Source organism: Ammodytes marinus (genome assembly GCF_949987685.1).
Source record: "Ammodytes marinus genome assembly, chromosome: 9".
Taxonomy (NCBI): Eukaryota; Metazoa; Chordata; class Actinopteri; order Uranoscopiformes; family Ammodytidae; genus Ammodytes; species Ammodytes marinus.
Window position 1 is genome coordinate 19,078,713 of NC_137213.1, and position 14,498 is coordinate 19,093,210.

Here is a 14,498-nt window from a genome sequence, read left to right on the forward strand (position 1 = left end):
ATGGTGGTGTTCTTACCTCCTGTTTTCATCGCTTAAGGATTGGGGGAGAAGAAAAGGACCATTCAGAAAAGTAGTAGAATGTTTGGACGGACGGTGCAGTTGAGACGTCAACAGATAATGAAATGTGAATAAAAGCCAAGTGAATTTGAAAAAAAATGTCTGTAAAACATTCTTTGAGTTTCTTTCCCTTCGCTTACCTTTTTCTTGATACGATAACCCAAAACACTCATTTGTGTGTCCAAAAACAACATGGCTAATGACGTGTTTAAAGGTGCACTATGCAGTTTCAGCGGAGGGGGATTTGTTTACATTTGACGCCTGCAGTTAGTTTACAACACATACTAACTGTACATTTAATTCTTAGTATGGAATAATTCCATCGTTATAAATCGAAATTAAATTATTTTGAGGCCCCGCCTTGAGCCAAACCTAAGGCTAGAATATGTTTGTAAACCAAACTGTGGGCCCTGCTGCTGTAAACAACAACAGTGAAACAGTTACTTTTCAGTTAGCGTTCTAACTTCAAACAGTGTTCCAGGGATCCAATTTTCCTGTGAGGAAAGTTTGTTTATTCCGTTATGAGAATATACCTTAGAACATTTTCAATTCTCTGACACACCCAAAGTTAAATAGTGCACCTTTAAGGAATGCTTACTGAAATATACATGTTCAAAGTCCCACAAAATGCATCTGACACTTTGCTGCAGTGGGCTTGACACGTTCGCGGCATCTTTAACTGTGCCTGAGGAGCGTTTGTTGTACCGGGGGGAGGCCTTAGCGATGGTGTAAATTGGGCCGTAAAGTATTTGGCTGTATAAGCTCTCCCCGTTGTCAAGCGGGCAGTTTCCACTTTAGAAAGTAGTCGGCTAATGTGCCAGTGCTTATCAGCGGTAAATACTGCTCCCACACTCCCCACTCAGCAGCCAGGGAGATATCGATGAGCTCAAAGTCTAAAACGTTTCAAACTGCAGGGCATTGCAGAGTGTGAGAGGTAGACACTGGTGGTGATGCTCAATGTGTTTACAGGCTTCATATTTCAAACTGCACCATCCATATGGGAACAGACTCATCAAGTCCACACACACAGAGGGGGCTGATGTTGGAGAAATGGAGAGTGGACAGACAGTGGAATGATGCTATACAGCAACACTCACGATTCAGCACTCAAAAATACACACACACACACACACACACACTGTTTATGTCTAAAAGCAATCAATTATCAACTTGTAATGGAGGACTGTATGCTTGTTGGTTAGTTAGTTTGTGACCACTGTGGTGCATCGGTAAGAATGCAAAAGGAACGAGGATTATCTCTTCACGGATTTATTTAACAGTTGGCAAACACGTGTGTAGTGTGTGTGGTTCTGAAACAGAAACATAAAATAATACAATCAGTCTAAATAATATACATTATTATTATGAACAGGAGTTAAATGCTCTGCCATACATTATGTACAGATTAACCAATATGTACTAATTCCTATGTTAATCAGATGTGAACACAATTACAGTGAATCCTAAATAATACATAAGATGGCCCCAATAAGTTCTATAAAACTTAACAGTAAACATATGCATCTAATTAACACATATAAAATACTGGCCATTACGTACACGGTAAACTCAAATAACTGCTCTCACATTAAACAATCCAGAGCACGCAGACAAATTACAATATACACAATACAATATGAACTTGCAACCATGTAAATACTACTCACGGTTCTATGGACGCACACATAGCCATTAATGTCGAGCAAACACACTTTAACTGTATATTTCTCATTAAACTACAACAGCACTCTTCCAACAGCGTCTCTCTCCGTCTCATATGTCTGTTACTTTCGGACTAACGTTTCCCGCCGTAACATTCTAAGGAGACTCGAATCTGCCTGGCAACCGGATGCGCATTTGTGATTGGCTGATGGAAGTTACCGGGCGGATTAATAACTTCGGATGCCCGAACTGACCGTCCTTCTTTACAGCCGCCCCCAAATTTGCACTGTCAAATTTGTTACCACTTAGAAGGACTCATGGGTTCAGGTACTGTCTCAGGTATCGCTGGAAGCATGACTAGACGAGCAACTGGTCGGGTGTAGTCCCTGTTGTTCACCCGGATTTCCGCTGCTCTGATCCGCCCATCTGCGCTTGGGATGACCTTGGTGATGTGGCCTACCGGCCAGTGCGCTCTTGGGAGCTGGAGGTCCACAATCATAGCAACAGCTCCTGGTTGCAGTGGGGCAGCTTCCTTCTGCCATTTGGTGCGGATCTTCAGGGCTGGAAGGTACTTCCTGATAAACGACCTCCAGAACTGGTCGGTGAGGACTTGTGTGTGCCTCCAGCGGCGACGGCTAATTAGCTCGGACTCCGGATACACAACTTGAGGCAACGATAGGTCGGGCCGCCCCATCAAGAGCATGTTTGGTGTAACTGGGTCATGGTCTGCAACGTCGCTGGGAACGTATCCAAAGGGCTTCGAGTGGAAAGCTTGCCATAGGTGGGCAGGAGGGAGGTCCACCATCTGTGGGATTGCAGCCTTCACTTTCCATTTATGGCGATTCAGGTCCAGAACTATAGGGTGCATGGTTTCTTGGTTGAGCGTTTCACTGCGCTGCAGTCTATCTCCAATCCGAATCGGCCTTAGTCTGTCATCATACTCAGGGGCTAAGGTGATTAAGTGGCTTGTGGCAGGAACAGGTTTGTTATTTGCCAAGTGCTGAAAGTCCTGGGAAAAGCAGTCGGCCTGGGCTTGTCTCAGTAGCTCTCTTTCAGCTTCCTGATAATCCTGTGCAGATGGAGTAAACTGATTACCTGCCGCCCCGTGACGTGAACGCACAACCGCCTCTACCAGATCCTTAAAACATGTGAACTTGCTGGCATCGGGTACGGGAGACGAAGGAGCAGTGTTGCAGCTGGAACCGCAGAAGGTCATCTTGCGTAGCTCCATCTCCTCCAAAGGCTCAGCTTCTGGCTTAGTAGGCCATCGGTCAGGTGACGGCTGTATGAATGCTTGGCTGTCATTTCCCCGGTGGTGCGGTATAGACCAGAGCTCTTTTGACTTGACCTGCTCCTTGTCTGTGATCCCTTTCACACAACCAGCCTGCACCAGTTTCGAGTCTTTGGCCCTGTAGGCTGATGGTCGTTCTGGATCTCTCCTCAGGCGTCGTTCGGTGCTCCACAGACTTGCTACCACAGCTTCTTTGGGAGTCTGAAGACAAGGCATGTCCTTCACACGCAGCAGCGGGGTGGCGTAACTGTACATCCCATCGACTTCCACCTTCACCGTTTTGGTTTCCAGCAACTGGACTGCCTCTTGGTCTTGCCTTGCGCGTGTAACATGCTCTTCACTCTTGTAGGGCAAAACATCTGTTTGCCGGAGCTTCTCCACAGGATGAAATTCTGCAAAGCGTGACTGAGTTGCTATGTGAAGACACTGCTGTGGTTTGCGGTACCGTCTGAAAATCCTGGTTGGCCCCTGGACTGTCCAACCCAGCCTGGTCTTCACAGCAGCTGGTCCTCCATGGGGCCCAAAACGGACTGGCTCTATGGGGGTAATCAGGTGAGTGTAATCCGATCCGATGAGGACCATCGGATAGACGCAGTCCAGAGATTGCAACGGGAGACCTCTCAGGTGCTTAAATTTGCGCTGGAGCGTTTTGGCGGGCTGGGAGTGCTCTGCTAGCCCCAACTGGTCAGCGGTAAAGGCTTGCTGTATCTTGAATCTCTTATGGGGTTGGCTAGCTGGGGAGATGGAGAAAGAGACGGACATTCCATGCAGAACTCTCAGGTCTTGGCGCACTGTGCGTAGGGCGAGGTTCTCTGGGTCCCCTTTAAGCTTGAGTTCCTGCGCTGCAGCCGGAAGGAGCATCGTCCGTTCTGATCCATCATCAAGTATAGCGTACGTCTCCATGGCTTGCTTCCCATTATGCAGAATAACTTTAGTGACCTTTAGGAGCACCTGACTGCAGCCGGACTGCCTATCCAGGTAGAGCACTTCATTGGCGGTACTCACCAAGCAGGAGGTGTTCTCTGGGGCTGGTCTGATGTTGAGAATATGAAGAGCCTCCAAGTGTCTGCCATCGCACTTCTTGCATCTAGCCTTAAGTCTGCATTGTGCAGCTTGATGACAGCGTCCGCAACGCCAGCAGCGCCGGTTGGTCTTCACCCAGTCCCTCTTCTGCTCCGTTGTGAGCTGGCTGAAATTAGTGCACTGGTTTAGGTAATGCAGAGCATCGGCACAGTACGGGCATGACAAGACAATGTTATCCTGTGGCCCAGCACTAACAGATGGAGAGTGTGGGGTAGGAGGGCTGCTTGAGGTCTGCTCAGACCCAAGAAGAACTGTAGTTGGCCTACTAGACTTAGAATCCCATCGTTGTGCTCCCTTAGTATCAGTGTTCTCTTTCTCTTCTCTAGGCTGGGGCCCGCAGCCATACTCTTGGATCTTCAACTCAAACTCCAACCAGGAAGCAAAGTCCCGCAGTGTGGGAACACGGATGCTGAGAGGGTGTAGATACCTCATGAATTCAGATCGCATGTCTTGGGGGAGCTTGGTCATCAGTCTGGTGACGTGGGATCCACACTGAAGCTCCACATGGCCGTTCTCTCCAAGCTGATCAAGCATACCAACCAAGGCTCTCACCCTGAGGGCAAATCTTTTGAAGGCGGTGGTGTCATGGCTCCGAACGTTGGGTGCCTCCATCAGGTCAGCAATGCGCCTTAGCGCAAGCTGGTGGGGTTGCCCATAATGCTCAGTTAAAGAGGCCATGGTGTCTGTATACGGCTGAGCAGAGTTGGTATACGAGTCTGCAATGAGAAGTGCGTCTTCGAACTTGAGGTGGTCTACTAGGATCTGATATTTGAACCTCTCAGTAGCATCCGGGGGTAGGAGGTTCTCTAAGGAGGTCTTCAACCTCGCAAAACCACGTGGGTCCCCTTTGCTGAAGTCTGGGATGGTTGGTTTGGGGCCACGATAGATAAACTCTGTGGTTCGGTGGGAACTGGAGTTATCCTGTCTCAGATCTCCAGGTGAGCTTTGCTGTGGAGGACGCGGTGGATGGGGATGGGCTGGTGAGTCTTGTAACCCTCTCACATGGTCTGATGCGGCTGGCTCACAGTAGTCGGGCGTTGGGACTCTAGGTGGCGAGTCTTGGGACGTTCCCATCCTCTTAAGAAGTGATGTCAGCTGTGTCACTAAATCAGTGGACAATGTGGTTATGGGTACCTGAGGTTTCCCATCCTCTTCTACCACTGGAGGAGGGGGGAGTGGCCAATCTTCATCATCTTCCTCCTCTTTAATGGATCTATGCAGAGGCACTGATGTATTGTGAGGCACTGCGGGAGCATCAGGACTGTGGCCCCTTGTGGGGGTGGCCAATAGGGGGTTTGGCACACTGCTTGCATTTAACTGCTGTTGCATTTCGATTACGGTGAGTTGAAGCCTTTGATTATCTTCCCTGATCTGTCGCAGCTCTGCTAGTACGGCAGGTAGAGCCTCTGGGTCCGTTCTACGAGACACTGGGTCGGGGGTGCTGTGCTGACGGGGTCCTGAGTTCACTGACTCTGTGGGAATCTTTGGGTGAGCACCAGCTACTGAAGTCCAGTCCTCGTAGAGCGGAGGGATGTGAGGTAACATATTGTCAATCCTCGTTGTACTGCTGTAAGGATCCTGCAGGTGTCGGGGAGGCTGGACGAGGGGTGTTAAAGCTGAGGGGGGTCTCTCGATCGCAGGCAGGGAGACGTCATAGTCTGCAAACCAGTTAGGCGGACGTATTTGACGTCTACGGCGAATATCAGCGGGGGGTAAGGCATCACTTCTCTCACACGGAAACATCCTCTCTTTCCACAGCAGTCACACGAATCCGGCTCGAAGGACCAATTTGTAATGGAGGACTGTATGCTTGTTGGTTAGTTAGTTTGTGACCACTGTGGTGCATCGGTAAGAATGCAAAAGGAACGAGGATTATCTCTTCACGGATTTATTTAACAGTTGGCAAACACGTGTGTAGTGTGTGTGGTTCTGAAACAGAAACATAAAATAATACAATCAGTCTAAATAATATACATTATTATTATGAACAGGAGTTAAATGCTCTGCCATACATTATGTACAGATTAACCAATATGTACTAATTCCTATGTTAATCAGATGTGAACACAATTACAGTGAATCCTAAATAATACATAAGATGGCCCCAATAAGTTCTATAAAACTTAACAGTAAACATATGCATCTAATTAACACATATAAAATACTGGCCATTACGTACACGGTAAACTCAAATAACTGCTCTCACATTAAACAATCCAGAGCACGCAGACAAATTACAATATACACAATACAATATGAACTTGCAACCATGTAAATACTACTCACGGTTCTATGGACGCACACATAGCCATTAATGTCGAGCAAACACACTTTAACTGTATATTTCTCATTAAACTACAACAGCACTCTTCCAACAGCGTCTCTCTCCGTCTCATATGTCTGTTACTTTCGGACTAACGTTTCCCGCCGTAACATTCTAAGGAGACTCGAATCTGCCTGGCAACCGGATGCGCATTTGTGATTGGCTGATGGAAGTTACCGGGCGGATTAATAACTTCGGATGCCCGAACTGACCGTCCTTCTTTACACAACTGTTTCCATCCTGTCATGAATATTGTTTTGCGGCCCCCACTAAACTTTGATAAAGTGAGATTTACAGCAGAGTTTTAGCCCTAACAACCAGTGTTGGGAACGTTACTTTAAAAAAGTAATTAGTTATAGTTACTCACTACTTGTTCCAAAAAGTAACTGAGTTAGTAACTGAATTACTTTATAATAGAAGTAACTCGTTACCAGGGAAAGTAACTATTTGCGTTAGCTTACTGTAAAAAAAAAAGTTGCTATGTCCAAAAAATTTGATCTTTCTGAGCAGTTTTCACAAGTCAGTTGAAATGAGTAGAACAGACAGGTAGGCCTACTTGTAGGCTATAACCTTCAATATGTAGCCTATTGCACATCAACAGACAGCAAGAGGTTTATCCTGCACTTCAAGTATTTTTTTATCCTGCACTTCCAGTAGCCTAGTATTTTGTTCTCAACAAAAGTAGTAGAGGAAACTGCTGAATGTACCGTGCTGATCTGCTATCACTGGATTCACTTCAGGGGTGTCGCTAAAACACCACTTAAGGCCAAAAACGTCAGACTGTGAAGCATGAGACGATGAGAGGAGGAGTAAGGATTTATCCTATGTTTATTTCCTTCTTTAACATGCACAGCAGCATACAGATCCCAGGAAAAGAACGATAGCAATATTCGGCTCGTGATGACACGCTAAACAGCTGTTGCAACCGGCGAATCGCGGCCGTTTAGTAACGTGCATAAATTATAATTTATAGAGATCGGGCAACTCCATGCACTTACTCACAGGGCGATGCAAAAGAACTCAGGGAGAGCACGTTTCAACCGTGGATTGATAGGTGGTTACTGCGGCAACGTGCAAGCTCACACATCAGAGAGAGAAAGAAAAAGAAACTTCAGTAAACAGCGCTCCGCGGCTGACTGAGGTGACGGCGCTAACTGACAGTTATAATGTCATCCACACTGAATAAAACACAACTTAAAACACTATAAGAAATAACAATCGCTTATCTCGTTTTTAACCCACCCGGTCTCCTCAGTAGCAGTTTGTGTAGTATGGAGCCAGGGGTGCGCTCGGATTACACAGTTTATTCAATCAATTCACAGTAACGCACCGCATTTAACGTTCAGTAACGATAACGGCGTTATAACGACGGAAAAAGTAATTAGTTAGATTACCCCGTTACTGAAAATATAACGGCGTTAGCTAACGCCGTTATTTTAAACGGCGTTATTCCCAACACTGCTAACAACAGATGGCAATAAACCAGCACAGGCTCGTTCAGGCTTCAGTTTAAAAGGTGCAGTGCAGTCAGACCAGACTGGACAGGGGACAATTACTGGTAGAGTGTGGGGGAAAAAGCAGGAAGACAGGAAGTAGCATGAGGAGGTGTTTACACCTAAAACTGAGAGAACACTGGCACTCCAAAAAGATCTAGATTAAACATCGGGCATATGGTGACCCCTGGCCAAATAGGGTCTTCCAATGAAAGCTGAAGTTTTCCATTGTATAATAATAATTTTTCTATTGAAAGTCAAATGTGTTGCAGCTGGTTGAGCTGAAGGTCATTTAAACGACTTTATATATTTTAATCTAAAACAATGTAAGTTTTGAGTAATGTGTTTTATATTTGAAAGAAAAAGAAGAATGTAGCTAAGCTGTCAGATGAATGAAGTGGAATAAAAGGGACAATATGTTCTCTCCACATAGTGTAGAAGAAGTATGAAGTCAAATTGTACAATAACACAATAGCTGAGTAAATTTACATTGTTACGGTTGCCAGAATAGCAGAATATAATAAAACATTTGAACATAACCTTGGAGAAAAAAACTATTTTACACCATCTCTGACCACCCACACACTGCAGTGCACACACAGACAGACACTGCACTCACTTCATTTTCAAACATTTAACCCTGATGCTCTCTGTAGCAGGAAAAAAAGCCAACAAAGCTGCACTTAGTTTATATTCTGGGACCCTGACGGGGAAGCTGAGGTGTGAAATTGATCCACAACACATCTCTATCCTGGGGGCTTTTGAAGACCAGGGCAAAACATGGACATTTTCCGAGTATTTCTGTTTAAAGAAATTACATTTTTCAAAAGCAGAATATACAGCAGCAACATTGTTTATTATTTCCGTCATCAGTTTGGAAATACAATTTCACTCCCTAACCTAATGTGGCACAGAGAAACAAAACGTAATTTGCCACACTGGGCTTAGTGAGCCAACGCACTTGACAAATAAAACCGTTATGACTGCGACCATCTGGGGCTGCACCGGCTGTTTAGTCTCAAGCTCTGCTGCCACATCTGCAGTATACCCTCACAGTACAGACACAAAGCCTGAATATATGAAAACATTGAGGGAATGGGAAACTTCCACTTCAATTATAAAAAAAGAATTGCAGGAGACACCTCTACAATTAAAAGCCCTATACAGTATCTTAGTATGATCAACAAATGTTTTTAAAGAAGAATTACAATTTTTATTTATTTATTTAGCAGTAAAATGGTCCCTGGGCTTTTTCTTTTATTGGTTATACCTGGATGAATGTTATTGCTGCATTAATGCTGCGTTTCACTGCTGTTTAAGTGGAGCTCATTTTAACTCCTTTGTAAACACTTGGGTAATATAATCGCAACACATCATCTTCTATAAGATCATCAAATGTTTTTTTTTACAGCTTATCAGAGAGTTTTTTATAAAGATGCCTAGTTTCACTTACCTCAAAGAGGAGGAGACTTTTCTCAACCCATATAGAAAATCCCATGCCCATTTACAGAACCTAGACTTTCTAATTGTTTTAATCATTACATCTAAATCTGAAGAAACTCAGGAGGAATCATACCTCACAGTCTTCTAGTAGATTTTTCTAGCACATTAGAGTGTTTTTTGTACATAAGGTCATCAATTAAAAAGGCACATTAAATTACTAATTAGCTCCTTCATCCTCAGGGATCTGCTAAGTGAAAACATGAATAATCAGCAATGGAGCTGGGAGCCAAAGCAGAGCTGCCACACTCCATCTGCAGGAGCACTGCCAGTTAATAGATGTGTGGCTGTGATTGAAAATATACTGAGGTTTATACAACTGGAGGGTTTTTTATATACCTCTTTTCCCCTCCAATATCCCTTTTGTGATGGTTGTCAGACGGAAAAGTGTCTATTCCAAAAACATGTAGCATGTGAAACTAACAAAGTTGCTGAAAGCTGCCTTTAGGATAATCAATACCTTATTATTAAAAGATGGAAAAAAACAATTTATTTTTTTAAATTTCAGCACACTGCATGATGCCTTTCATAGACTTACCTTGAAACCAGATTTGAAAGCCAGATTTTTTCTTATTTGAATGCGTTTTTGCCAAAAAGGACCAACCTTCCATGCTAACACCTTTTACTATGAGGCTTCTTCTTAACAGACAATTACCAATGTCATCGCCCCCCTATTGAAGCTCCCAATCAACCATCACATTATATACATATTGTATTTGTCGGATCCCACCACTTTTGTTGTTTACCTCACAGCAGCCACTTCACACTTAATAAGTGATTGACTCCCACAGTGGATTCTTAACATTTTGCTTTATGTTAACCACACTGTTGCAAAATGTTACATCATTAAATGTGTGTCGGTGTTTATCTTTCTTTTCTTTTCTCATTATTGTCTCTATCATCTTCATCCTGTTTTTTTTAGGTTTGTATTTATTATCATTTCCTGAGGCTTATTTGAATAGAGAAATAACCATCTATTTACATATACACGTACTGTATATTTTGGTATTTTTACTATAGCTGCCTGCAACTTATTGACAAAACAAGTAAATTCAAGTTCAACATTTGAGCTTAAATTAATATCTTTATGCACAACTGTTCCCAATCATTCTGGCTTGTGATTTTTTATGGGAGAAGAAGGATACAATTTGTAAAGCTGTAAGCTAAATATGAAGCTACAGCTATCAGATGCTTAGCTTAGCACTAACGCTGGAAACGGATGACAATTTGGGATTTAATTGGCGAGTTTCTCTGCTGTTTGATGGTTATTTCAACACCGTAAATAACACCAATTATTGTAGTTTGTACCCTTTGGTTTTGTAAGGATTATGTCCTTATTTAAAATGTGATGAATTTAACTAAAGAGTGATTTTCCCTTTTCAGATTTCAGGATTTCATATTAAAAAACCATTAGTGGCCTAAACAGTGGGAACTCACCGGAATTTCGAATTTTTGTGTCCCAGCAATTCAAACACACACATTCACTAGTCTTGTTAACACACACACACACACACACACACACACACACACACACACACACACACACACACACACACACACCAAGTGCACAAACAAGGAGAGCTGTGTAGAGTCTAAAACAAGTCTTTATTGGTCAATATACAGAAACCAGTGGGAAGAACCACTAACGAGAGGGAAATCCCAACCATTTTGTTTACAAAAAAGAAAAAGAAACGTATATATAAAATAACTGTCTTGAACATTTTTTACAGGGTTTGTTTTTATATGTAAAAGAATCTTTTTCTCTTTAATCTTCGAGGAGCACAATATGACAAAGGGGGGAAGGGGAGGAGAACAAGGCAGTTGTTTTACAATGATGACATCACAATCACAGGTGCTTAAAGGCCAACATAGGGAGGGGGGGAGAGACAGGGGCAAACAGGAGGAGTATCAGCAATACAGTCACTGATACTGTGTGGACAGTGAACAGATGACAGGGGATTTCTCTGAGTAGAAACGGGCAGGTCAAAGCGATTTTAGAGTTACTTTTTTGGATCGTTCCAGTGCAGACGAGTTCATGGAATTACATTTTGTCCGAGCAACTTTACATAATCTGCAAATAACCATGGGACAAGATAGAATATCAATGTCATAGATCTGTGTGTACTAGTAAAAATGGAAAAAAAAATAATCACTCTGCTTCTTTTCTCCAGTATTTAGCTTCAAGCCTCTTCACCTAACTACACCAATTTCCACTTGTTCAGTTTGCTCGTTGAAAGTTTTGTATGTGGATCTGGAGAAAGTGTTTCATGTGTGATGGAAGTGGAGTACCCCTGTTTCTATGGACTGGTCTTTTATGCTAGGCCCATTATTGCATAGAGGGCTCTCTTCATTATGTAAGTATGATAACTGATCTAACCATGAACAGTATAAGCTACATGAATGAAAAGATTTGGTTGACGGATGTAAACTAAACGGCTTTCAGCTCTTGTTTTCAGTATTTTAACTCATATTAACTTTTTTCCATGAGCTCTTTGCTATGGGACAGAGCAGTTTTAGCTTTAAAATACTGTTGAGAAACCAAAGGCGGAAGATATAAAACTGTTAATACTTCTACTTTGTATATAAATGAGGATTTTTTGCGGGAAGGCATAACATATCCATATATAACATATCTCTTTAGTGTCCAGTCCTAGGAACCACTGACACTGATCACACAGACGACGTCACAGACAAAGAAGTGTCTGGTTTATGTTTAAGATGACAACAGATGATATACACTGAGTGACAGTACAGCTATGTTACACCTACTATATAGGCCATAAAGTAAATATATCAAACATTTAAAGGATACATTAACTAAAGGAGATGAATATGGTCACATATCGCTGCTAAATACCTCTCTATTGTTTAAAAAAATAAACAATAGAGAGGTAACGTGGGGACACATGCAGCTGCAGATATTAAATGTTATATTATTATAATATTAAACTTATTTTTGTGTTAATGTAGGAAATTGAGAGAATTTGTGTCGCCATATTGTTTGGAGTCAAGTTTCAGGCAAAACTCTAGCTAATTCAGCAAATATAATGAGAAGTGACTGTGCTTGTTTGATATTTTTCATGTATTTCTCTTCAGTGGCTGTGATGAGAAGAATAGTAATGAACATACAATGTTTTCCGGCATTGTCGCTGATATAGTAGTTCTGACTTCTTCCAGCAGAGGGAGGCGTTACATTAAAAATTATGTAGAGTCAACGTTTTTTTCTAAATAATTTTTATCAGAGATTCTGTTATTGTGTGGATATGTGTACACGTAGCAAGCATGTTGACGCTGTCTGCATGATGTGTGTGTGTGTGTGTGTGTGTGCGCAGGTGGTTGACAAGGCGAGGAAGGGAGAGGGAAGGGGGAGAGAGACCAACATGTAAAGAGTGTTTTATATGTTCAGGTATGTGTTAATGTGTGTGTGCATGTTTCTGGTCAGTAAGTTATGGAGGAACTGTCCCACTCTGCTTTTCCCTTCTGCTTCCTCTCCTTCACCTTTTCTCTCTCTTCGTTTTCTTCTTCCTCCTCCTCTTCCTCGTCTTCATCACTGTTGTCTGACTCGGCACTTGTCATTCCTCCCAACTCTTCCTCTCCTCCATCCTCCTCACTTTCTTTCACTCCTTTGCCGAGCGCCTGAGCTCCTTGTATGTTCTAGAAAGAAAAACAAATCAGAATTCCAGTTTACAGAGGTGACATATTCGATTGAGCTACTTGTTAAAATGAATCAAACTTCATCACTCCTCTATACTACTTTTGGACAGATGGTCTGAAGGCAATGCTTAAGGAAACATTTTAAAAACGTCATCAAACCTCCATGGGGTTGACCGTGATGGTGAGGGCAGAGTCGGCCCAGTCTTCCTCTGGGCTTTTCTCCTCGTCCTCGTCCTCTCTGGAGCCCTCCTGATGCGTAGTGTGGATCCTGTACACGCCAATCACCACAATCACCACCAGGGCGGCGATACACACCACGATAACTACTGTGGCTGCTGGAGGTGCAGGCCCTTTAAAGGAGAAACAGGGTGGCAGAAAAATGTATGTATTTCAAATATATATCGTATCGTATCATAACATATGGTATTGTATTATTTGATCTTTTATAATGTTTGTCTTTGATCTATTCTACACTCTTGTTTTTTCTCTTGATAGCCCTTGTCCTTTAATGTTGTTTTGTTAAATCTTTTATAACTGAGCGATGATGCAGCAACTCATTAAGACATCGCTTTACATCGACGGCAGATTAATCTCCAGTTGAATTATCTTGTCGAAGTGCTTATTTGAAACAGGAAACAAAGGTGCACAGCTCTACATGTCCATTATAATAATCTGTTGTGGTGAAAAAGTGGAATCTGAGTCCCAACTACTGTGCAGTAAGGACAGTACTGTAGCTGTAGGAAGGAAATTAATGACATGTATATGAACTGCTAGGATAACTGTTCATTTCCCCAAAAAACTGGTCTGAATAATAAAAACACGGTGCGTGATGACCTGTCCGCTTTTTGCTGACAGCTGTTATACTGTAGAATAAGTGCAAGATCAACCAGTGTTAACACCATCTGCCCCATTCTTCATGTTCACCACAGAATGCATTTCAAAGCCATTGGTGGCTTACCTGAGATGTGTGAGTTGAGAGTGTGTATCATGAGTGGGTGATGGACAGGCCTCATGTACTGAGGCTGGGCAGCCATATGGTTGACATGCTCCACAGGTGCAGAGTGGTGAAGAACACCGACCTACGGAGGCGAGACAAAGGCCATTAAAAGAAGGCGGACGAGGATTTAGGCAGCCGAAAAAATATACAATAAAAAGGCAAGGACGATGTGGTATGAAGGTTGAAGAACGCACAAAAAAAAAAAAAACCAAGCATGGGAAAACTTGATCAATTCTGATAACAAACGTAAAAGATAAAAGCAGATGGAGGTAAATGAGGAATGAAAAAAGGGTAACACTTTACAATGAGGGTACATTAATTAACTGTTATTTAATGCTTATTTAATGCTATAAACTGTAATGCCATTCAAGCATGAAGTAACTGTTCATTCTTTGTTATTAATGGTTAGTGTATGCTAAGCATTAACTATACTTAGTA

At 42.7% G+C, this 14,498-nt stretch overlaps 1 protein-coding gene across 1 annotated transcript in view; it reads right to left on the reverse strand.

Annotated features, from left to right (window-relative positions):
- Nucleotides 1-12,847: 12,847 nt before the first annotated feature.
- Nucleotides 12,848-14,498, reverse strand: part of LOC307255907 (calsyntenin-2-like) — a gene marked incomplete at both ends in the record, with an annotated part of 179,531 nt that continues 177,880 nt past the window's right edge. The window contains 3 exons of the mRNA XM_080034729.1: nucleotides 12,848-13,063; nucleotides 13,223-13,413; nucleotides 14,022-14,142. Coding sequence (XP_079890855.1) covers nucleotides 12,848-13,063; nucleotides 13,223-13,413; nucleotides 14,022-14,142 — 528 coding nt within the window. The remainder of the gene's footprint in view (nucleotides 13,064-13,222; nucleotides 13,414-14,021; nucleotides 14,143-14,498) is intronic.